Source organism: Sorghum bicolor, chromosome 2 (assembly GCF_000003195.3).
Source record: "Sorghum bicolor cultivar BTx623 chromosome 2, Sorghum_bicolor_NCBIv3, whole genome shotgun sequence".
Taxonomy (NCBI): domain Eukaryota; kingdom Viridiplantae; phylum Streptophyta; class Magnoliopsida; order Poales; family Poaceae; genus Sorghum; species Sorghum bicolor.
Window position 1 is genome coordinate 57,752,520 of NC_012871.2, and position 25,968 is coordinate 57,778,487.

The 25,968-nt window shown below is 42.3% G+C and overlaps 2 protein-coding genes across 2 annotated transcripts; both read left to right on the forward strand.

Moving 5' to 3' along the window:
• On the forward strand, nucleotides 384–4,247 carry LOC8056211 (DEAD-box ATP-dependent RNA helicase 22). The gene is made up of 7 exons (XM_002460123.2): nucleotides 384–765; nucleotides 1,545–1,832; nucleotides 2,128–2,250; nucleotides 2,557–2,984; nucleotides 3,193–3,520; nucleotides 3,712–3,864; nucleotides 3,954–4,247. The coding sequence occupies exons 1-7, from the start codon at nucleotides 439–441 to the stop codon at nucleotides 4,035–4,037; spliced, it is 1,731 nt and encodes a 576-aa protein (XP_002460168.1). The 5' UTR covers nucleotides 384–438; the 3' UTR covers nucleotides 4,038–4,247.
• On the forward strand, nucleotides 17,935–18,792 carry LOC8055780. The gene has a single exon (XM_021453531.1). The coding sequence runs from the start codon at nucleotides 17,935–17,937 to the stop codon at nucleotides 18,790–18,792; it is 858 nt and encodes a 285-aa protein (XP_021309206.1).

A 25,968-nucleotide genomic window follows, 5' to 3' on the forward strand; every position in this document is an offset into this window, starting at 1 on the left:
TATCTGTAAATTACAAGATGAATCTTTTGAATTTAGTTAGTTCATAATTAAACAATAATTATTAAATAAAAACAAAAGTCGTATAGTACCTCAATCTTTCGGAACTTGTTTAGTTCCCAATTTTTTTTGGGTTGAGGTATTGTAACACTTTTGTTTTTATTTGATAAATATTGTCCAATTATGGAGTAATTAGACTTAAAAGATTCATCTCACGATTTACAAACAAACTGTGGAATTAGTTTTTTATTTTTATCTATATTTAATATTTTATGTATGTGTCGTAAGATTCGATGTGATGGAAAATCTTGAAAAGTTTTTAATTTTTTTTATGAACTAGCCGCCATCCAACCAGCGACTCCGCCCTAGTACCCTACCCGAATGCGACTGGAGGTAGCCCGTCCCAGGAGGCCAGGACCCCAGCACATCAGACACCACGCCATGGCGCTGCACCACCTCCGCCTCGCGCCGCTCGCGCTCCTTCGCGCCGCGAGCCTCCCGCCTCTCGCCTCCTCCCGTATCGCCGCGAGCCGCCACCGCCACGTTCTCCTCTTCGCGCCGCCGCCGCCGTGGCCGTGGCGCCTCCTGTCGCCCGCTGCGAGGCCGCGCGCGCTTGCCACCGCGGCCGAGGCCGAGGCCGACGATGTTGGCTCGGGCTCGGCCAACGGCTTCTTCGCCGAGAGCACGTCGTGGGGTTCACTCGGCGTATCCGAACGCCTCGCGTCCGCCCTGCGCGGTGCGGGGCTCTCGAGGCCTTCCCTTGTCCAGGTAAAGGCTCCGCGCGCTTCAGCTGCAACACACGCGTGAGACGCCATGTGTTCGACGAAATGTCGGACCTTGTATGCCTGTTTAACATGAGAAGTTCAGTTGATAGATGTACATTTTATACTCTTTTTCTCTGCACAGGTATGGTTTATGAATTGACCAGACTCTCCAAGCTCTGTCTATTGTTAGGGACTTGGGGTTGGGAAGCTAAATACTTTCCAGTCCGTTTTCAGGGTGAAACAGTGTCTATTCTAATTCCCGATTCTGTTACAATTTTCTTAATGAAGATTGTAACTCCTTGCATCTTAAATCTAAAATTGCAAGCACAGAAGCACTTTATTATTTAGATAAGTAATTGAGCACTAGAGGATTCATACATGCTTCTCTCCCTTTTCATCTTTGTGGGATTAGTCAAACCAGTTCTGTTGTCAATGAACATATATATTTTCCTGTTGCAAACAATAAGAATGTAAATCCTTACAACAACAACTGCAAACCTTTTTGGGTCCCAAGCAAGTTAGGGTATGTAGGCTAATTGTGCTCCAAATATACTAGTTCTGTCATCTCTTCAAGACATTTCTCTTTATTGTTGTTTGATTCATAAATATGTGGATTTAGTATTTTTTATATCCACCTTTTGAATAACTTTTGGTCTGATGATAGTTCCACTAGGACTTGTCCTAATATATTTCCAAATATGTATATCCTAACTGTCTTGTTCAGTGCCTACTGTTGCATGAAACTGTCAAAGATACTTACATAAAGTTTCAAATGTTATGCAGGCAACCTGTATACCACATGTTCTCATGGAGAATGATGTAATTGTTGCAGCAGAGACTGGCAGTGGGAAAACCCATGGTTACCTCGTACCTTTGATTGAAAAGCTGTGTTCAAAATCTTCTACCACCAAAGATGACAATTCTCAGGACACCACCCCAGGGGCACATGACATTGTGTTGGTCCTTTGTCCCAATGTCATGCTCTGTGAGCAAGTTGTTCGCATGGCTAATTCATTGCTTGACGAGTCTGGCGAACCACTTAAAAGTGCTGCTGCTGTTTGTGGGCCAAAGGTATGTTCTATCTGAATGCTAATCAATAATATGTTAAACTCATCTTTTTCTTGTCCTACTTATACAGATAAATATATGATCAGGCTATCACATTCCATAGCTAAACGCCCATTTTAATTTCGACTTTTCTGTAATAGAATGGCCTTTCCTAAAGTTGCGAGTGTGTTATTAAAATGGGTCTTCATTTTAGGCTATTTGCTTCCTATTTGTTGCTTTTCTCTTCAACACCTCATGCAATGATGTAGTAAGGCAGCTTATTGTGGTGATGTTTTTCTTAATTTTTATTTCATGGCAGGGCTGGCCAGCTGTTCATCCAGATATTCTTGTAGCCACTCCAGCTGCTCTCTTAAACTATCTATTTGACTATGACCCAGAAAAGAGGCGAAGAGAGAGATTCCTGCGCAATGTAAAATTCGTAGTAAGTATTTGAGCAAAACATTTCCTTTTCTAGTTCACCTTTGTATTCTTGTATTTAATCAATTTTGTGAATCTGCTTGGCAAAGCTAGAATAGTTCTCTGTTTTCTTTTTTTCCATTTCCTGTCACCTGGATAAGAAATATCTGGAATAGTTTTGAGTTAAGATGTGACATCTATGTAGTTAGCATGTTTGGTGCATGTCTTGAATCCGTTTCATGTGTCTGTTCTGTTTTAAAGCAAGTATTTGAACTGCAGTACTTGATTTTCTGGGTACTACAAAGCCCTAATAGTTGTATATTTGGAATAGGTGTTTGATGAAGCGGACATGCTACTTTGTGGAAGTTTTGAGAACCAGGTCATTCGTCTCATCCATATGTTGAGATTTGATGAAAAGCTACTTTCAAGAGCACAGGATTCTGGAAAGGAAGTATCACTTGGGAGTGATGATGGATATCTTGAGGATTCAAGGTTTGAGACTGCTGAATTTAGTGGTTCTGACGAGGAAATTGAAGACAATATTGTGCAAGATAGACCTGTCAAGGTGGAGAATAGTCATGTTGGAGCACGCAAGGACTGGAGGAGAGTTAGAAAAATATACAGACGCAGCAAGCAGTATGTCTTTGTTGCTGCCACCCTTCCTCAGAGTGGGAAAAGAACTGCTGGTGGTGTGCTAAAACGTATGTTTCCAGATGCTGTATGGGTTAGTGGCACTTATCTTCACTGTCACAACCCCAGGTATGCACTTTTTCTTCACTATATAAGCTTTTGAATGCCTTCTGTGGTCAGGATTCTTCTTTTTAATTTGCTTGCTCATTTATGGAATTCTCACTGGCATTAAAATTAAATCTTTCTATTTCTCTTGTAAGCCCATTTTTTTCTTTGTTACTTCATATTCATGCCTTAATTTTCACATGCTTGATATATATATTGCACGATCATGCAGATTAGAGCGAAGATGGATAGAGGTCACTGCTGATACACAAGTTGATGCTCTTCTGAACGCAGTTAAATATGGCCTGAAGAGTGAAGTTCATGATGCTAAAGATGTTCGAAGACGAACTATGGTCTTCACAAACACTGTTGATGCTGCCAATTCAGTCTCTGATATATTGCGGCGAGTTGGTATTCCATGTATCTTGTACCATCGTGAGAGTTCCTTGGAGGAGAGGGCTAACAATTTGCAATCTTTCCGGGAAAATGGCGGTGTGCTTGTATGCACTGATGCTGCTGCCCGTGGGCTTGATGTCCCAAATGTTTCTCATGTCATTCAGGTATCATCTACCTCTGGTATCAGTGTCAATACTTAAACAGTACAATTGAAAATTTCAAATTACTATAATAGTTACACATACGAAATTGTAACTTTTGTCATATTCCTTGAGTAACCCAGCTACAGTTGAATTTGTGTGGGGTGGTTTCATCTCATTAGAATGCTTATATCAAATGATCTTTGCTTCTGTAGGCAGAATTTGCTGCCTGTGCTGTTGATTTTTTGCACAGGGTGGGCCGCACAGCCAGAGCTGGTCAATCTGGTATAGTGACCAGCCTATACACAGAGGCAAATCGTGATCTTGTAAGAGCAGTTCGTCAAGCAGAGGAGTTGGCTCAGCCAGTGGTAAGACTCTTTGTTTTCTTCACCATCTGGAAGGTATAATCTTTTTCTGGAGAAGCACTTGCATAATAAAACTGTTAATGTTTAAACAGGAGAGAGCATTCAGCAGGAAAAGAAGCTTTCGCAACAAATTAAAGAAGCAAGCATTACAAAAACGTGCAGCACTGGTATCTTGATAGCGTGACTCACTATATTTGTAGTAAGGAGAAAACATGTGCTTTTTCTCCTTTATTACTGTTGGTGATGAATGTTTTTGTAGTACTATATAGAAAGCTGCTACATATTAAAATGGATGTTATATTCAGATGGAATGCGTTGAAATAATCTAACCAACATGTAGTCTCTTGGAATAATTATATTATTGAGGCGTTTTTGTGGTATTCTTACCGCCTTATTGCTAGTGATTACAGATTCTCTCTCGACAAACCCTCTTTCTGATACTGGCCATAAATATCTAAGACGCTAATAATCCGGGATGGGTCACGCCATTAACGAGTGTGTGACCCATCGCTGCCAACACCTCGTTGTCAACTCTCCTGTGTCCTGGCTATGCATCAGGCTTGCCTGCCTGTCTCGACCACCTTTCTAAGCCCACCAGAGAGAGAGAGAGAGAGAGAGAGAGAGAGAGAGAGAGAGAGAGAGAGAGAGAGAGAGATTGTTGGGTCGGCCTGGCGTAGAGGCATTGCGTGATACAACCAGAGAGAGCACGATGAGTCGTCACATAGATTTTGTGAATATCAATTACCACATGCCCAATCTACTAACTAATGTCTTGAAACGAATACATGTTTCAGCTATATACAAGTCCATCATAGCATATATATATAGGCATGTCAATTTCTGAAATCAACCCAGATACTGTAATCAAGTTTTATGGTCTCCCAAAACTCGGACGATTCTTGGTGTCCCAATCCACAGGTCCACATGCCAGCAGTGCCTGAAGATCCAGTAGTGCACTGTGCCACGCTGCTAGCCGCTGTCGATATCGGTACGAAGGCCACTTCACCTCCTCTCTCAACAAGGTCAACATGCAGCGTCTCCGGCCAATCATACAGCCTCGGGACAAAGATCTTGTTTCGCATCCACTTAACGTCGGTCTCAACCATTATCGTAGCGGGCGTACCGGTGAACAATGCCCGGCCTTTTAGGTCGCCGTCCACCTGCTTCTCCCACTGCATCTCCTGCTCGTTGAGCCTGAGGACGTGCACCGGAGTCCTACGGCAGCAGCCCATGAGCACCGCCATCAGCTCGCCTTCGTCGAACTCGAAAAGATAGGAGAAAAAATCGTCGTCAAAGTCGTCGTCGAAACCACCAAACCCTTGGGGTTTGTCAAGAAGCCGAAGTCCTTCCTCGTGCCGGTTGTCATCATACACTGCCAACCTCCCGTCGACACCCAACATGTAGAGCAAGCCACGGTGGCGGACCAGGTTCGTCAATGGCGAGGCGTCGAGCATCGGCTTGTCGAGTCTAAACTCTGAGAATTTCCATGGGTACCACCCGCCGCCACTGTCGGCGGCGGCCTGGATAGCACGGGCGATCTGAGAAATGGGGAACGCGTTGTTGACGCCGTACATGCTTCTACACGCTCACCATCGTAGATGACGAAGTCCAATCACGTCTGTCGCATGGAGAGCGCGGACACCAATCGGCCCTGAGTAGTTCGTACCACGTACGGGAATCAACTAGTCGGATTAACTGATTCATTATGGATTGTGATACGAACTCTGCCTACCTTTTTCTTATATATAGGTACAATAACAACAACAACAACAAAAAAGCGACGGAACACCAAAACATCATTGTTCTGCTGTTGTTGCATGAGATTAAAACCTAACCGGACTGCAGCGTGTACGAACAACATATGGAGAACCAAGAAGACTCGCCTCCGCTAGACCCCACCCTAGCTCCAGCCCTGCTGTTCGAACCTGGCCATGGCGGTGCTGATGAAGCGGGAGAGGAAGAAACAACCGACGACGACGGCGGCACCAGATTCCTGTACAGCATACCCAAGCGGCGGCTCCTCGTGGTCGCCGGCTTCGACTACCTCAACAGCGACGCCGCCACCTGGATCACGCCGCAGGGTTGGGTGCTCGTTCTAGACCCCAGCACGCGCGATGCTTGCCTGCGCGATCCCTTCACCTCCCGCACGGTGCGTCTGCCATCGGACCACCAGGAGAGCCTCCTCCCAAGCAGCAACGAACACACGAGGTGCCTCTTGTCGAAGCACCGGCCGACCGCCGCCGCCGCCGACGACCCTGGTTGCATTGTGCTACTGGTCCACCTCGAGGAGCCCGTGCTGTGGTACTTCAGCCCCGGGGGCAGCCGGTGGTTGAGGCACGAGTACTCGCCCGAGCTGATTTCTAGTGACGACCACAGCCATATCATGTGGGCGATGAGCAGCCTTACCGCGGCGAGGGGCAAGTTCTACGCCCTTGTCTTTGGAGACAATAAGATCATGGCACTCGAGTTCTCGCCGGGACCCATTTTCTCGACCACTCACCTAGTTCGTACGCCATTCCTGTCAAGGTTCTTGCAAGTTCGCCTAGTCGAATCTTGTGGCGACCTCTTCTTCTTCCAGCGGGTCAGTTTGGAGCCCTTTTGCGCCCAAAGCATCACAGAGATAAACGTCTACAAGTTGGTCTTATCGTCCAACGACAACGCTTGGGTGAAGGTGAAGGTATCCACCCTTGGTGACAACAGGGTGTTCTTCTGTGGTAGTGGTGGGGGCAGCTATGGCTATGAGTTTGGGGCCTCAATGGCAGCAGATGAGGTTGGTTTGAAGCCAAATTGTATCTACTTCACGCATGGTGTTGGTAATAAGAATGACAAGGGGCTGTATGTGCATGACTTGGAGCGAGGAACTACCACCCTGCACAATCCTGGCACCAATGTTCCAGATTCTGCAAAGCCTCTACTTTTGATGCATGCCATTCTGTAAAGCCTGTAAATTTGATGCATGCATGCCCCAGGCGAGTTGTTTCGCAATCAAATGCAAGAATATAGTCGTTCAACCAATACTGTTCAATTTCTTCAATAGTTTCTTGAATATCTAATACAATCTTCTGGAGCATCTCTAATAGTTCTTAAAAAAACACTTGGTAACTAAATCAATATTCTATCTAATAAGTGCCTAAAAAGGTATATGCATGTTATTTGTTGCCTTTGTCCAACCGTTTTCAATAATTTGCTCTTAAGAGAAAAAAAAAACAAATCCCATGTGGGTTAACCTAGCCAGCCAGCAGTCTCATCCTAACCGGCCATGACCAGCCATAGCCCCTCCCCCTCACAACAAAATAATACTTGAATCATAAACATGTTATCATAACCAACGGCAGCCAAGTTCGACCACACCACAACCAACCAATGGACGTTATGAGGTGATTGTGGATACTTACTGCGACTAGGGCACCATCGACCGATTTCTAGGTCTTCGGTATGGTCGAAGCGATACGGAGAAACAATGGCGAAGGAACAAAATTACACACCAACTAGGTTAATGCCCGTACGTTGTTACGGGTTTTAAAATTCACATACTCCTAAGTAATTTTCAGCTAACACATGAAAAAAGAAATATCTTACGGCATTATAGTTTCAATTTGGGTAACCGAACATCTTACATAGTCAAACATCTCTTGAAACACCTTGTATGGAAAAGCAACTTGCGAGCGAAGATTATAGTTCACTTTAGCTTAGTGCCGCCTTGGAAACCAATGATTTAAAGACCACCATCAACACCTAAGTTGTTTAGACTATAGTGAAGATATCACCTCTATGAACTACAAACCTTCCAGATCCAATCTTCAAAATTTAATACTCAAGTAATAATAATAAGTAAAATACATGAGACAGTGTTATATAGACATAAATGCTCAAGTAAGTCTAGTTCTGTAAGATATGATCTTTTACCCGGGCCATGATCAATCAACTAAAAATAATTAATTTACTCAACATAAATGGTTTGTTAAATTCAATAGGAACCCACGCAAGGGCAACACTTTTTCTTTGGTAGCAATTTACATATGCAACACGCTCATTCAACCTTTCTCTTCTTATTTCATTAGTTTTTTATTCACCCCTGCATGCAGCTAGCAAAGGACAAATTGCCTGACATGCAAATTTGAGAAGGCATCACTAAAACTTTAAGTGGGTTGTAGCAAGGCCAATAACGCTTGAAATCGAACCATCCAACATAGGAAGAAACACTTCATGAGACACTAAGCATAGACCGGATTGAAAAAAAAGGTACAAAATTATTTTTTAGTTTAAACCTCAAGGTCCCCTTAATACCCTATGAATTTTCACCGAAAAACAGAACCACAAGGTTAGACCTGCTCATTAACAACAATAATTAATGCTTAATAGGCATAACTTCTACATCTCATTAAAAAATCACAAAATTTCATTAGGAGTTAGGTATTATACTACTGGTATCAAGAGTTAGTCATGCAAGAAACCAAGATGGAGTAAAATTTCTGAATTTTTGGCACCCCACCACAACCATCATCTAACAGGTTTGAGGTTCTTTTTTGGATAATTCACTCAAGAATCATAATCAATACACATCCCATATCTAGTTGACGGAAAAGCCTATTGATTAACTAACCATTGCCCGTTTAATAAATTTCAACACATCTAATGTATGGCTGCACAATTGTGAAGGACATTGGAAAAAATAATTACTTTGCAAGAGATTGTCTTAATGTATTTATATTACTAGAAACTTGTTAGCTTAACTGATCTTAAAAACCAGAATGTTAATATAATCGATGGCACATAATAATACGCACTGAAGTGATGCACCTAATACGCTGTAGATGTGCTACCTCATGTTGTGGTGAGATGCAAGCCTGAAATTATGCCTTTTGTAATAGTCTAAAACTATATTTACGATATTTGAAAAGTAACTCTTTGATATTCTTTGAAATTTGTGTCCACTATGTGTTTTATTTTTTTTTCTTATGCTTTTTGCTCTAGATTTTATGAGTAAAATACACCGGCGGCCCTTTAAGTTGTCGCCCTGTGCCACTTTGGTCAATGAACTTGCAAACGCGAAAAAGAGGCTCCTAAACTTGTCAGCATGTGTCACTTTGGTCTATGAACTTGCAAACGCGAAAAAGTGCCCCCTGAACTTGTCGACATGTGCCACTTTGGTCCATGAACATGCAAATACGAAAATAACACCGGCTGCATGGCACTGTTCTGCCACGTGGCCGCCTCTGGTAGGCCATGCATGGCACCGTTTATGGTGCTGACGTCAGCAATGATGTCAACACTTCTTTTTTAATTTACGAAATTGATATATTTTTATTCATAGCGTCAAATATATCAAATAATATATCAATTCGTTGCATTTATTAATTAAAAGAGATAATTTTAAAACAAGCAAAAATTATTCGTTTTCTAGGTTTCATATTTTTTCTAGGCAGAGTACATATGAAGAGGCTACACAAAACATTTAATGAATTTAGTATTTTATTAATAATTAGTTATGAAATAAATAAATATTTGTTGACGCGTTGAAAGATCCTTTACATGTTTATGGACCAAAGTGGCACAGGCCGACAAGTTCAGGGGCCACTGTTTTGCGTTTGCAAGTTCATGGACCAAAGTGGCACAGACGGACAAGTTCAGGGGTCACTTTTTCGGGTTTGCAAGTTCATGGACCAAAGTGGCACATGCTGACAAGTTAAAGGGCCGCCAGTGTATTTTACTCTTTTTTTATTATTTTTATGTATGTCATGTATTTATTTATTTTTATGTATATTGTAATATCAATTTTATAAACCTAAAACCAAAATATTATTCTTCTAAATCAATAATATTTTTCTTACAAAGGTGGAACATTGTCTATTGAACCTAGAATTGTCTCTACTTAATAAAAGAAAATATTTTATCTTTATAAGATAAATATTCATTAATAAAATTTTATTTAAATATATCCATGTGTGATCTTGTTTCGAAGGATTTATTATAATAAATTTAATGGTGCAATCGGAATTTAATTTAGATTTCCGGTTTAGGAGTTATGACTTTTTTAATTCGTTAAAAATGTTTTTGCATGCATGAGTGAGTGGGTCCTACTTTGATGGGATAACCTGTCATCCATGCGCAGACCACATAGATAGGACGGGCGGAGTAAAAAAGACCACCGAAGAGGATGAGAGTCATGGCTTCACCACGGGTGTGGTAGACAGGTTCTCTTTGTAATTTTTAGTTGTAGAGAATAAGATAAATATTAATTAATAAAATTTTATCTAAATATATCCATATGTGATCTTGTTTCGAAGGATTTATTATAAGAAATTTAATGGTGCAATCGAAATTTAATTTAGATATATGGTTAGGAGTTATGACTTTTTTTTAATTTGTTAAAAATGTTTATGCATACGTGGGTGAGTGGGTTCTACTTCGATGGGATAGCCTGTCATCCATGCGCAGACCACATAGATAGGACGGACGGAGTAAAAAAGACCAGAAGAAGATGAGAGTCATGGCTTCACCATGGGTATAGTAGACATGTCCTCTTTGTAACTTTTATTAGTTGTAGAGATAATATTGATGCAGGTTTAAGGACTCGTATATCTTTTTGCACGGGCCTCTCCTTTTTCCTTAACGCTGATGAGCTCGGATGGATTTGATATTCGTTTTAGGAGCGAGTAGGACTCATGTTTTTCTTGAGGGCAATACTATAATACCCCCTTTATCTATATCTATACTTACTAATATTTTCTATACCTAATAATAATAAAAAGACAAAGTTTCTATCTCTTTTAGATTTTCGTCTAACTTAATCACCATGTTCGTGTTGTGTTCGCGTTCTTTTTTTCCTGTTTCCATCTCTGTTTCTACTCCTGCTGCTTTCTATTTTTCTCCTTCTACCCTTTGTAGGGGTTCTGTACGTGGGCGTACGTGTAGGTGAAAGTGGCACCCCCGCCCCGCATGGTGATTTTCCATAACTTTTTTTGTTGTGTTGTTGTTTCCATGTTTTTGTTTTTTGTTTTTAATTTTCCGATCAAGTAACTCTTCCCTATAAAAATAGATAAATAATAAATACAGTATTAAGGTCTTTGAAAATTTGATCCTAACTTAATAAATAAATATTGCTATTATTAAGTTGTTAATTTTAAATAGAAATAAATTATTATTATGACATGGCTTAACTAATTAGTAAACCGTAAGCAAAACTTGAGTAATTTATCATTTAATCTAATCAAAACAAATATTTCTCCAATCTGTCCTAACAATGCAAATATCTAAATTATTTGTCTTTGAGTTCGCCGTCCCGATCGCTCACGTGCTCCACGAGCTCGCCTCTGTAGCCACCTGGTTGTCCGCGAGTTCACCGTCCCAGTCGCTCGCGCGCTCCACGAGTTCACCTCCACTCCACAGTAGCCCTCTCGTCCCCTCCTGCATCCGCCAAGTCACCACTTCGGGCACCAGCGACAGCGACTGCTGCTGATGTGCGACCGTGTGTTGGAGGTTACAATGGGTGGTGCTACCGTGCTAGGGCCGGTCACCGTCACCGGATCTTGAAGAGGTGACGATCACTCAGATCTTGAAGAGATGATGCTGCTGAATCTCTTGAGGAGGTGTACTACGCCGGTGTGTACGTTACGAGAAAGGAGGGAGGGCTAAAGAGGGAGGACGGGTGTGCTGTTGCTTCATTGCTTGTCTGGGCACTCTTTGTTTTTATGAAAAGAGAAAAACGACCAAAAAGTTAAAAAAAAAGGGGGCTTGCACGGGCTTGGTCCAGCTTACAATAAAGTCGGCTAAGAGCATCTCCAATGGTTTGTCATTTGCACTTGCTATCCTTGTTTATTTGGCAAAAACTACAAATTTGATTCTCCAATGGTTTGCTAAAGGACTTGCCAAATTTTTAGGAGTTGCTATCCAGAGGCGCTCCACGCGCAAATTTGCGCGCACTCTGCGACTTGCCATCGCGCGACGAAGCCCGCGCCGCCCCTTCTCCCGCGCTACCTCTGAATTTTCCGAACTCCTTCCCACGCGTCTCCAAGTCTCCTTGCTCGTCATATAAATCGCCGCGCCGTTCGGTCTCCCTCGCCGATGAGATCGAGTCCCTTGCGTCGCTGAACAGATCGAGTTCGTCACGGCGTCGGTCGGTCCCTCGCGCCATGGTGGTCATCACCGCCCCGTCCTCTTGCCTCCCTCGTCCGTGCGGCCGTCCTCTGTCGTCGTCCGCACGGTCTCTGTCCGTCGTCGTATGTGCGGCCGTCGTCCGTCATCGTCCGCGCGGCCTCTATCCGTCGTCGTCTGCGCGGCTGTTCTCCATCCCTCGTTTGCGCGGCCTCCATCCGTCGTCGTACGCGCGGCCGTCCTCCGTCGTCGTCCGTGCGGCCTCCGTTCCTCGTGTTCGTGAAGGTATGTTCTTGGAACTGGCCAACTGGGTAGCAGTAGGGTATCAGTACTAATGAAGGTTAGTAGTTGTATATTTACAGATGGATTGATGAAAGTATATGTTAATCGTCTTGTGCATGTATCTGCTAGATCGATCAGCTCCTTTATTATCCTATTGTGCATGTATCTCTGCTATCCATCTGCTATCGTAATCAGAGACTAGTGTTCTTTTATGTATGTACCGATTGCAAGTAAGCGTGTTGTGTCCGCCTCAGTGGGATATCTGAGATATTGTTCTCCAAAGATTTCATCCACTGCAACAACAAACCTCCGTAGTCTCTCAAATGCAGTACTTTCGCCAATGCGAGCGTACTCATCTGTGGCATCAGCGGGAACCCCGTAGGTGATCATACGCATTGCAGCGGTGATTTTTTGGAAGCAACTCAACCCAAGTACATTGGCCGCATCTCTTTTCTGCACAAAGTAATCATCGTGTGCTTCAATGTCGTTCATTATGCGTAGGAAAAGCTCCCTAGACATCCTGTACCTAGAAAAATTTAAAGTTTACCAACTCCAGTAATATTTAAACAAAGATAACAAGTCAATCGAGAGTGAAAGAACACCAACCTTCGACGAAATAATTCAGAGCCATATGTTGGATTTACTGCCAAATAATCTTGAAACATCCTCTCATGGCCGCCTTTTCTATCACGGTAAATCATTCTACGACCTGGGACAGAGCCACCGTGTTTGTTTTTCATTGCAAAAGTATCCACAACTGCAGCAGTCCCTAATATCAAACAATCCTCATCGGATGATGACGAATCATCCAATTGCGTTCGAAGAAGGGATCTCTTCCTAGACATGATTCCTGAACGACAAATATATCCTAAATCAAAACCCCAATTCACAATAACTGAAAATAAATACTAAGTTGCTGCAATAAACAAATGATAACTAAAACTCTCATTAATTCTTTGATGCAATATTATTTTTTGGCTACATTTTGATTGGAATCTGAACATATTGATTGGAATCTAAACATGTCGACAGCAGCCTGAACAAACTCAATGATTTTTTTTGTTTTGAAAAAAAACAAACTCAATGTATTCATCTAGGCATATTCATGATACTGAACAAAGGCTGGGAACAAATAACTTGAACGAGATGCTACGAACCAACGTGGTGAAGGCTGGGAACGAGATACTGACCTGCGTACGATGGAGACACGGCAGAATCAAAGATCGGCGCAGCACGGCGGCGGAGACCACGGCGCAGCACCACGGCCAGGAGATGGAGACCGGCGTCGGACGGCGGCCAGATGGAGATCGCCGCGACGAAGCAGCGACGCACGACGGGCACGAGAGTCACGACAGTTGAATGGTTGAAGTATGTGGGCCTCCTTTTCTATTTTACCAAGCTCAGATGACAAACCATTGGAGATACAAGATTATTTCACTTGCCATATGTTTTAGCCACTTGCCAAAACATAAGATTTGGCAAATGCAATTTGACAAACCATTGGAGATGCTCTTCAAGGATTTAATCCAAGGCCTTATTTAGTTTTAAAAAGTTTTTTGGTTTTCGGAACTATAACACTTTCGTTTTTATTTGACAAACATTATTTAATCATAGAGTAACTAAACCTAAAAGATTCATCTCGCGATTTACAGATAAACTGTGTAATTAGTTTTTATTTTTGTTTATATTTAGTGCTCTATGCATATGCCGCAAGATTCGATGTGGCGGAGAATCTTGAAAAGTTTTTGGTTTTTGGGGTGAACTAAAAAGGCCCAAGTTGGAAAAACGCCTACCAAAAGAGGCTCACTCGGATTTGGACTTTTTACATAAGATATTCTAATATATTTCAAAAACTATTAAGGTTGTCCCAATTTTTCTCTCATATTTCTTTCTATTTCCTTTCCTATTCCGTTGGCAACGTTGAAAAAAATTGTCAGACCGAGACCAAGCTGGTGATTTATGGCTGGACAAAAAAAGTTCTGATGGTGGAAATTTTGCCTCTTTAGTATTAGGGGTATAGATATAGATATAGATATAGATATAGATATAGATATAGATATAGATATAGATATAGATATAGATATAGATATAGATATAGATATAGATATAGATATAGATATAGATATAGATATAGATATAGATTAATATTAGGTATAGATATAGATTAAATCATGTCATGTCCAAAGGTCTCAAATAAAAAGATACAACAATTCTAGAAAAAAGATTTTATGTGTAAACATTTCTCCTATGAAGTAATAGACGTTATCTATAACTCTTATAAAGCTAAACCCCACTAGATGAATTCTCTCTTCATGCAAGATGTCCACGTCATTCCCCACTAAGTGACCTACTAAATCTTTTATCTCTTCATGCAAGATGTCCACATCATTCCCCACTAAATCCATGTCATTCCATATTCATTATAAAAAATAACCATGTCATCTTATCATGTGAAATACTTTAAATGATTAATATATTCACGTACAAGTCATGTACATATACTATTTGTTTCATCACCAATTAATTTCTCTATAATGTAACCAAATATTAGTTTTTGTTTTATTAGCTTAGCAATTTTTTACTAGATCTAATACAATAAAATACATGCAAGTCAAATTTATATGTGTACATACATAATAAACTAAATACCATATAGTAATGCTATGTATATAATGATTTATTTTTAAGAAAGTTCCGTAGCAACGCGCGAAGAATTCACCTAGTATCATCTAATTAAATGGATGGCTCAAAATTGTTTTAGGTACCACAGATCGTACCTCAATGAAGTTTCCCCACAAAATCTTCTAAAATATTCCCCGAGTCCCAACAGAATACGCGTGCATCCATAGCGTGACAAGATGGAAGCGGGAACACAACTCGTGGTTGATTCCAAATCCAAAACAATACACAGCACGCGTCTCTGTTTTTATTTCTCTTTGGGCGTTGCCCCCTCAGTTGTTCTCTAGTTTTCCTTTTCTGCTTGTTGTTGCCTTGGTTATTTTTAATAATAATAAATTCCAGTACAGACGCCTGGGTCTCTCCTATTTCTTAAAAAAACAAGTCTACTAGTAGTATAAAAGTCGCGAAACTTAAACTGAAGATTCTCAACAAAAATCACGAAACTTGATATTTAACTGTAACAAAGCATACATAGTAAAAAATTTAAGTTATGATATATTTATTGCTTCTAAACTTATAAAAGGATATAGACATACATAATTTATGTTCACGTTTTCCATTACAATTTGATAACTTATTTTCTCATGTTGCAACACACGATATATTTGCTAGTAATTACTAAAAATAATTATCTCAAATAAATCTGATTAATTATTTTTTAGGTTTTTAAAGTTATAATTAGTTAATTAACTTATATATAGGAAAAGAAAAAAAAAGAAATATGGTCAAATCCCAGCCGTCACTACCACGGGAGACCTACGAGCGTCGTGACCCCTTCCTTTGTACAATCTTCTTCGTGCTTCTAACCAAGGATACTACCCTAATTCTTCACATCACTATTGATTCAACAACCCCCATTATTGCCGGATTTTGAACTGACTGTGGCATACCAGCAATGATGAGGGGTTCACATCGCTGCCGGTAACTCAAAACCGCCAGTGGTAAGAAGAGATCTTTCAAGCACCACCATGCAGTATCCGGTTGCGCCAACACTGCCGATTTCTGACTCAAGCAGACAGTGTTGCCTTGACCAACACTACCAGTTCGTGGCTCAAAGCCGGCAGTGCTCCATCAACCAACACTGCCGTTTTTTTTTGTTGACCCCCATTCATTTTCTAATTTTCAAGCTCAGAACCGACAATGAAGGTTCATCAAAATTCAGCACTAAATTTGTAATCATAGCTACATCAAATGATGTAAATCCTTCTGCTCAAATCAAAATTTAATGTGCAAACAAATATATAAGTGCCGAAAAGAACACACCTTGATAAAACATAACCTAACAAGATTCATAATATCTATCGACAGATCATATTTTTATGAAGCTAACAAAATTAGTTTGGCATTTTCCTGATTTTTCTATGATTTTTGGTGAATTTTGCAAGATCTTTGTTTTCTAGAAAAAGAGAAAAGCGACAAAAAAAAGGCTTGCATGGCCTTGGTCCAGCTTACAACGAAGTCGGCCTAACTACAAGGATTCAATCCCAAGTCGGAAAAAAAGTCCTACCAGGAGAGATCCACTTGGATCTGAATATTTTGTATCATAATCTCTGATATATTTCAAAAACTATTAAGTGATTTATGGCTAGATGAAAAAAGTTTTGGTGGTAGAAATTTTGCCTCTTTAGTATTTACTAGCAAAGATGTCCGTGCATTGCAACGGGAGAAAAAACAATACTATCTATAGGCAAATAGTCTTAATCAACTCAAATGATCACCTCATCTTCTTCCATGGTTCGCTTTTACAACTTAATTTTATCCTCTTTTCTATAAATACGGTTAAATCTAAAATAGTTTGACTTAAGATAATTACAAAAGTTAATTCCATTTGGGGCGAATGAGCATAAGAAAGAGTCTTGTAAACAATAGTAGTATTAGGACACTCACAATGCAGACTCTATCATAGTGTCTAAAATTATTTATTATCTCGAACAATGTGGACTTAAAGTCTAAATAAGACTTGAAGTCTTATTTTTTCTACCTCTTTCTTCAATAAATATGCTGCCACATCAGCAAAATACTATAAATAATATGTAATTAATTGTCTTGGACTCTGCATTGTGAGTGCCCTTAGTAGTAGTAATAATAACCAAAATAGTAATAATTATTATTTTTAGTACATGCACTTAATTTTCCACTACATTGTCGTTCTCTAGCTATGATAGGAAAAATAGAAAAATACTCGTGCGTTGCCGTGAAAAAGATATAACAAACTTAACAGATCTCTCTTAGTCTTTCTCGTTTTTCCAAATTATTTGGCTCACGTACGGGTACGGATTCAAGTCTTCACCTTTCGTTTAAAAAAATATGCCAAAGGGGTCGGACGGAAATTTTGCCGCACGAAGGTTTGATAGAATTTGATTTGGATAAGTTTGATTTGGGATCGAGAGGATTCTTCTTTCTATTTCTCTTGTGTCTAATCTCTCTATCTTTATAAGTAGCCAGACTAAAAAATCGGCTGAAATTTTATCTCTTTATTATTAGGTATAGATAATATTAAGGGGTATAGATATAGATGTAGATTAAATCACATCATGTCGGTCTCAAATAAAAAGATACATCAATTATAGAAAAAAGATTTTATATGTAAACATTTCTTTACTTATCATATTTTGTTAAATTTAAAATTCAATTAAATATATGTTCCACAATCCCCTCCTATGAAGTAATAGATGTTACTAATCATGTCATCTAATTAAATGGACGGCTCAAAATTGTTTTAAATACTAGAGATCGTAACTGAATGAAGTTTCGGTGAAGGGTATTGGGATTTTTTAATAATATTGAAACTCCCCCATAAAATGTTCTAAAATATTTCGGAGTCCCAACAGAATACGCGTACATCCATAGCGTGATGGAAGCGGGAACACAACTCGTGGTCGATTCCAAATCCAAGACAATAAACAGTACATGACAAGATGGATCGGGAACAAGTCTACTATATATATATATATATATATATATACTGCCGGCCTCGCTCGTTTCCTTACGCAAGCAGCAGCCAAGAGAAGGAGATCAATGGAGAACACCTCGTCCGCCACCGCCACTCAGGAACTGGCGGGCTGGTCGTCCCTCCCTGGCGACCTACTCAAAACCATCCTGGACCTGCTGCCATGGTCGAGCCACCCGAGGTTCGCCGCCGTGTGCAGGCACTGGCGCTCCGTCGTGGCCCCGTTCTACCCCGCCTGGCTAACCCCGGTCCTCCTCAACGCCGCCGCCGACATCGGCTCCGCCAACCTTCGGTACTACAGCCCTTACCACCACAAAATCTTCGAGGAGGCCAGCTTCAACTTGCAAACTCCCAACGCCAAGATCTGCAGCGCCAGTGGCCGGCACCTCACGGTGTGCCAGCGTGCGGATCAGGAAATTACGGTGGCCCACATCGATCTTGTGACTGGCGTCATCTGTGACCTCTTCCCGCTCCATAGAACCCACTTTGACTTTGTCATCTATGATGGTGAGCGTAGAAGAATGTATGGCGTCAACAATGCGTTCCCCATTTCTCAGGTCGCCCGTGCTATCCAGGACGCCGACAGTGGCGGGTGGTACCCATGGAAGTTCTCAGAGTTTAGAGTCGACAAGCCAACGCTCGACGCGTCGCCGATGACGAACCTGGTCCGCCACCGTGGCTTGCTCTACATGTTGGGTGTCGACGGGAGGTTGGCAGTGTATGATGACAACCGACACGAGGAAGGACTTCGGCTTCTTGACAAACCCCAAGGGTTTGGTGGTTTCGACGACGATTTTTTCTCCTATCTTTTCGAGTCCGACGAAGGTGAGCTGATGGCGGTGCTCATGGGCTGCTGCCGTGGGACTCCGGTGCACGTCCTCAAGCTCAACGAGCAGGAGATGCAGAGCAGGTGGACGGCGGCCTAAAAGGGCGGGCATTGTTCACCGGTACGCCCGCTACGATAATGGTTGAGACCGACGTTAAGTGGATGCGAAACAAGATCTTTGTCCCGAGGCTGTACGATTGGCCGGAGACGCTGCATGTTGACCTTGTTGAGAGAGGAGGTGAAGTGGCCTTCGTACCGATATCTACAGCGGCTAGCAGCGTGGCACAGTGCACTACTGGATCTTCAGGCACTGCTGGCATGTGGACTTGTGGATTGGGACACCAAGAATCGTCCGAGTTTTGGGAGACCATAAAACTTGATTACAGTATCTGGGTTGATTTCAGAAATTGACATGACTATATATATATGCTATGATAGACTTGTATATAGCTGAAACATATATTCGTTTCAAGACATTAATTAGTAGATTGGCATGTGGCAATAGATATTCACAAAATCTATGTGACGTCTCATCGTGCTCTGGTTGTATCGCGCAATGCCTCAACGCCAGGCCGACCCAACAATCTCTGATCTCTTCTCCATCTCTAGTGGGCTTAGAAAGGTGGTCGAGACAGGCAGGCAAGCCTGATGCATGGCCAGGACACAGGAGAGTTGACAACGAGGTGTTGGGCTGCTGTGGTGGTGAACTCGTGGAGCGCGTGAGCGATCGGGACGGCGAACTCACAAACAGATAATTTAGATATTTGCATTGTTACGTGTGAACTCAAGATTTGCTTACAGTTTACTAATTAGTTATAAGCCATGTATTAAAACTAACAACTTAATAATAGAAATATTTATTTATTAAGGATCAAATCTTTCTCTCTTACTTATTCTTACCTGGAACTTACTAGACGGGCCACGAAACTCTATGCATGCTCCTAGGCCACGCGCATATATGCGAGCCCTGGATAATTTTTTGCGAGGTTGAGAAAGATGGGGATGGAAGGTGCCAAACAATTAAAGAGAATTTTTCTTATTTTGTCAAAAAAATTAAAGATGAGAAAGTTGGTAAATTGTTGAAGATGTTCTTAGACCCGTATCGATATTATTGGTGTATAGTTTTGTTCCTTCCCCATTGTTTCTCCGTATCGCTTCGACCATATCCTAGACCTAGAAAAAAGATGAAAAGAGATAAAATCGGTTGATGGTGCCCTAGTCGCAGTAAGTATCCACAATCACCTCATAACGTCCATTGGTTGGTTGTGGCCTGGTCGAACTTAGCTGCCGTTGGTTATGATAACATGTTTATGATTCAAGTATTTTGTTGTGAGGGGCTAGTGGCTGGTCATGGCCGGTTAGGATGAGACTGCTGGCTGACTAGGTTAACCCACTTGGGATTTGTTTTTTTTTTCTTAAGAGCAAATTATTGAAAACGGTTGGACAAAGGCAACAAATAACATGCATACCTTTTTAGGAACTTATTAGATAGAATATTCATTTAGTTACCAAGTGTTTTTTTAAGAACTATTAGAGATATGCTCAGAAGATTGTACTAGATATTCAAGAAACTATTGAACAAATTGAACAGTATTGGTTGAACGACTATATATATTCTTGCATTGATTGCGAAACAACTCGCCTGATTTAGGCATGCATATGCATCAAAACTACATGGCTTTATTACAGAATGGCATGCGTCAGAAGTAGAGGCTTTGCAGAATCTGGAACATTGGTGGCAGGATTGTGCAGGGTGGTAGTTCCTCGCTCCAAGTCATGCACATACAGCCCCTTGTCATTCTTATTACCAACACCATGCGTGAAGTAGATACAATTTGGCTTCAAACCAACCTCATCTGCTGCCATTGAGGCCCCAAACTCATAGCCATAGCTGCCCCCATCACTACCACAGAAGAACACCCTGTTGTCACCAAGGGTGGCTACCTTCACCTTCACCCAAGCGTTGTCGTTGGACGATAAGACCAACTTGTAGACGTTTATCTCTGTGATGCTTTGGGCGCAAAAGGGCTCCAAACTGACCCGCTGGAAGAAGAAGAGGTCGCCACAAGATTCGACTAGTTGAACTTGCAAGAACCTAGACAGGAATGGCGTACGCGCTAGGTGAGTGGTCGAGAAAATGGGTCCTGCCGGCGAGAACTCGAGTGCCATGATCTTATTGTCTCTGCCGTCTCCATAGACAAGGGTGTAGAACTTGCCCCTCGCCGCGGTAAGCCTGCTCATCGCCCACATGATATGGCTGTGGTCGTCACTAGCAATCAGCTTGGGCGAGTACTCGTGCCTCAACCACCGGCTGCCCCCGGGGCTGCAGTACCACAGCACGGGCTCCTCGAGGTGGACCAGTAGCACAATGCAACCAGCTGGATCATCGTCCGCGGCGGCGGCGGCGGCGGCGGCGGTCGGCCGGTGCTTCGACATGAGGCACCTCGTGTGTTCGTTGCTGCTTGGGAGGAGGCTCTCCGGGTGGTCCGATGGCAGACGCACCGTGCGGGAGGAGAAGGGATCACGCAGGCAAGCATCGCGTGTGCTGGGGTCTAGTCGTCTAGAACGAGCACCCAACCCTGCGGCGTGATCCAGGTGGCGGCGTCGCTGTTGAGGTAGTCGAAGCCGGCGACCACGAGGAGCCGCCGCTTGGGTATGCTCTACAGGAATCTGGTGCCGCCGCCGTGGTCGTCGGTTGTTTCTTCCTCTCCCGCTTCATCAGCACCGCCATGGCCAGGTTCGAACAGCAGGGCTGGAGCTAGGGTGGGGTCTAGCGGAGGCGACTCTTGGTTCTCCATGTTGTTCAGACACGCTGCTGGCCGGTACGCTCCGAGACAGGGTTTTTTTAATCTCACTAGGTAGCGTGCCCGTGCGTTGCCACAGGATAGTTAACAATTTATACTAAAATACATAGATCGCACAATAAGATAATAATACTGTAAAATTTAAGTATCAGCATTAAAGTAACATTAAATGCAAACCACAAAGTTTATATAATTAACATAGTCATGAAGAGCATGACGTCGCAGGCTCACAAACTCTACTTTATAGATCTTTCCGTGATACGGCTAAGATAGTGTTTAATCTCTGCAGGAAGAAATCGTCATATCTATTTCTTTCGTGTGCCAATAAATCCAAAAAATTATATTCTTTTATGGATAGAGTTAGTATAAGTATATTATATATTTTTAAATAAAATCAAAATACCAAAATACTCCCTCCATCCACGAATATTTGTTCATCTACGGTTCAAAAATTTTCCAAAAAAATAAAGAGACGCATAGCAGGCTACCACCTCCGCATACCAGACCGAGCAGCTGCAGGTGAGACAAAAAAAAATTAAAAAGTTCACTGTGTCAAAAAAAAAGAAAAAAAACAACCGACGCTGTCTAGAGGCCATCTAGTTGTGGACTCCAGAGCCTACCAGATGCTTCACGGGAATAAAAAATCCTATGATTCAGCGGTTCCGTGCGCCGCCCGCACCTGTGCTGCTCACTCTTTCCCCTTCCCTTCCCATCCCCGTGGCCTGTGGCCTTCTTCTTCCTCTGGACATGGAGATGGCATGCTGCAGTGACTTCGCGCGCCTGGGGAGGGAGAGGCTTGGCCGGGCTGTCGACCGGCCGGCCTGCGCATCGCGGCTCCCACACAGTCCCCACCCCAAGTCCGTGCTCCCCATCCCCACTTTCCTCTCTCTCTGTCTCCATCTCTCCAATCTCACACACACACACACACTCTGCTGCCGACACTCCGCCGCCGCCGCTCGAGTATGCCGCGACACCACTCCAGTCTGTCGTGGCCTCTCCCTCTCCTACGACCCAGCCATGGTCGTTCCACCGCATCTCCGACCCGGCCATGGCCCTTCCACTCCATCCCTCTCATCCGACCAGTCAGCACAGATCGAGGTCACCCCTTGCTGTGTCCCCTCCGCTTCTGCCGCTTGAGCTCATGACGAGGAGCACCATTTGCTTATGCAGGGGCAGATCCACTGCTGCTCCACTGTCTCCTGCTTCGCATCGTCCTCATCGTTGCTCACACTGGCATCCGCTGTTGCGTTCTACATCCCCAAGCCTGCTCCAACACTCCAGTAAGCAGCCGCCTCCATTTTTTCATAGATCTCACCATAAGGTCACTTATTTTGTTGTTCCTTTCACAACAAGTTCTTATTAAGCCTTCTGCTGGTTCTATGCGACAAGATCGACATCATGAAGGAGCGGCTCGCGAAGCTCTACTCGGTGTGCACCATGCCCCGCCATCACCAACCTCTCTGGCACACACGAGCGAGGGCATCCGGGAGGAGGGGATTGATGCCATAAGCTTTGCCAGGAAGGTGAGCCATTTTTGGATTGTTTTTGTTTGGTACCGGGATGACAAGGGAAATTGCAGCTGTCATGTTTTATGTAAAGTATGCTCCAAGGGTTTGATGCTGTGAGATCTGATTTAGTAAGGGCACTGGCAAAAAGCAGAGGGTGGGGATGCACTTATCAGAATATTCAATATATACAAAATATTGGTTTTCCATTTCTGGTTAACTTTGAAGAACAAATGTGGGTTTGACATGCATTGAATTTATACCCTGCTACTTGTTCCTGATTATTAGGTGCCATTTTAAGAAGTTTTTCCAGTCAATATATTTCAATTTTCCCAAATGATCGTCAGATATAAAATCCACTCCTATAGGACTATCTTGGTCACTCGTTTGCATTAGTGTTTGCTAGTAGTTTGTTAACAGTCAGGTGGTTTCTGAATTTGTATTGTACCTTCTCTCAGCAATCAACAAACCTGAAGGTGGAAGATGTGCAGTTATCAATGGATGATCTTTGAGATGATTCAAGTAATTGGCAAAGGAAGTGGTGGTGTTGTCTAGTTAGTCACTGGTAGAATGCAGTCTATGACCTTGTGCTAATCACCTTGAAGATAGAATGCAGTCTATGACCCTTTTTTATTTCATCAGCTACTTCCTTGATAGGTTGAGTGATAGGATTAGTGTGATGCAATATTTCTTGAGAGTCATATGTGCACTTGTGTTCTTGACCATGGTTTCCAATTTCTAGATGCTTTAGGTACTTGCTAAGATGATGATGGTGGCGTTGGCTGTAGTTACTGGTAACATCAGTGCTATGATCCATGTCTTTGAATGTGTTCCTAAATCCTGATGTAGGACCTAAAAAACTTGTGCTTTATTTCTTTCATTAGCAGTCTGTTGTATTTAGACAACATTTTAATGGCTCAGCTCTAAATCTAGGGAGGTGTGATGCTGGTTGATGTGGCACAGAAGGATGCTCGGTATTTGGGGCCTAATGTTTCTGCTGCCCTTCATGAGCTGTGATGCAATTGCCAATTCACCTGACGTTGCCAAACCATGTAGTTTACTGCTTTTTCTTAATAAACTGTATTGACATATTGCTTTTGGTGGTTGTAGAGTTATGTGAAAAATGATTTTTAGAACATTTAGATATCTATTTGTGTCAATGCCAAATCTTGTTTGTGTTATTAATGAAGCATTATTTTATTTTTTGAGTTTGCAGTGTGTTCTGATAATACATTTTCTATATTAACCGCAGGATTTTGCTTTAATTGTGAATTTGTGATGTATCCCTGCTCTCCTATCACTAAGTAATAATATTATGATGTTTTGTATAGGATATTATACCTAGTAGGGCGCCGCTAAGCATGCCAAATTAAAAGGAGGCCTGAGGTGTTGAACCTGACTGGGACCTGTGTCCATTTGTAGCAAGACATCAACTAACAGAAAACATATTGCAGCGACAAGGAGCTAGAGGACCAAGAGTAGAACCATCAAGAGGATGTTAGCCTTTATCTAAAAAAATCAAGAGGATGTTAGCAGCCAACTTTTGTGCCTTATCAGGTTAGTTAAATAGGAACTGTGCACCTGCAGGCGCTAACACTAAGCCTTCGCCTGGTGCGGGCGCGGCGTCGCCGACCTCGTTGCGCTCTTCGGGCTACGAGTTCGCTGAGGATCCTCGATCTCGTGCAGACCCTCAGGCCTCAGCTACTCCACTGCCTCCTCGAGTCACGGTACCAACAACCTGTGGTGGAATCGGTGTCCGCTGGCAGGGCCAGGGTGAGGCCCGCATTGTCAATGTCCTCGCGAAGGTCGCTCAGGTATTACTTTCTCCGATCTGGGTTATCAGCTTCCATAGAGGCATGGACTATACTTGCTTTAGAAGCCACCTATAGAGCTGTACGAGCAAGATGTTATTTGAGTTCTTAGCCCTTACTGATAATAGCACCCAAGCGTAGAAAAGTAGGGCTATTCCTTGTATTTTTTCAGCTCTTTCGGCTCTATAGCAACACACACTGATGACAAACCTTTTGTTATAAGCAGCCTCAGGGTTCATGTAAATGGGGGAAGCTAGTGGCATGCTCGCATTGCATTTGTATACAACACACTGATGAAGAAGCATGAGACACGAAGTAGCCAAGTAGAACCATCAAGTGGCGCCACCATGAAGGTAAGTCAACTTCATTTGTGGAAACCTCAGTGCTCACAATCTATTCGATAAAATGTGTGTGATATGCTTGTCATTAGCTGGTACAATTAACCAAGTGCTTCTGCATTCATCTGCCTTGTTCAATTAGAAACTGTACGGATTTCATACGTAGATAATTTTTGGGAAAAGTTCAGTTTATATTCATTGTGCTTCAGAAGACAGAACCTGACTCTCTCTTCTGAAAGTTTTGGGGGATGTTTAGCTCTCTCGTCCAATGTTTCTGAAATGATATGTAGTTTTGGATGTGAATTGCACATTATAAGGTCATTTTCTGCTGCAGATTGGATTGAGATAGAGAACAGAAAAGGAGGTGATATCTAACAAGGGTATTATTTAGTAATCCTGTCACTTAAATTCCATAAAATGGTTTACCTGAAAACTATGGCTGAACTTGGATCGTATGAGTATTCTGTTGCTAGTAATAGACCATCAAAATGGAAGTCTAGAACTTAAAAGGGTATTTAAAGGAACTGTATCAAACTATCGATGTTACCGAGCTTAAAGGGTTGCTTGGTACACTTAGCAAAGTACAAGTGGGGGTTGCTTGCATCGAACAACCTCATTCTAAAACTTTACAATCAATATTAGTTATATGTGCTTCAAGAACATGTAACTCCAATTGATATGATTTCAGTTGTGTAACTCACCTTGTTTTATGGTTGTGGACTGGCCAGGAAACACAAAGGCGAGGGCGACTCGTCAAAACGCAGGATTGATGGCTTCAAGGACGGTCGTAGGACTGAGGTGGGCAACGCAGGTCGGGC

Excerpts from the sequence above, each read along its gene's own strand:
- LOC8056211 (XM_002460123.2), top strand. The coding sequence starts at position 439 with ATGGCGCTGCACCACCTCCGCCTCGCGCCGCTCGCGCTCCTTCGCGCC. Across the intron at positions 766-1,544 it reads CGAGGCCTTCCCTTGTCCAG|GCAACCTGTATACCACATGT; the intron begins GTAAAGGCTCCG and ends AATGTTATGCAG. Across the intron at positions 2,985-3,192 it reads CTTCACTGTCACAACCCCAG|ATTAGAGCGAAGATGGATAG; the intron begins GTATGCACTTTT and ends ACGATCATGCAG.
- LOC8055780 (XM_021453531.1), top strand. The coding sequence starts at position 17,935 with ATGGAGAACACCTCGTCCGCCACCGCCACTCAGGAACTGGCGGGCTGG.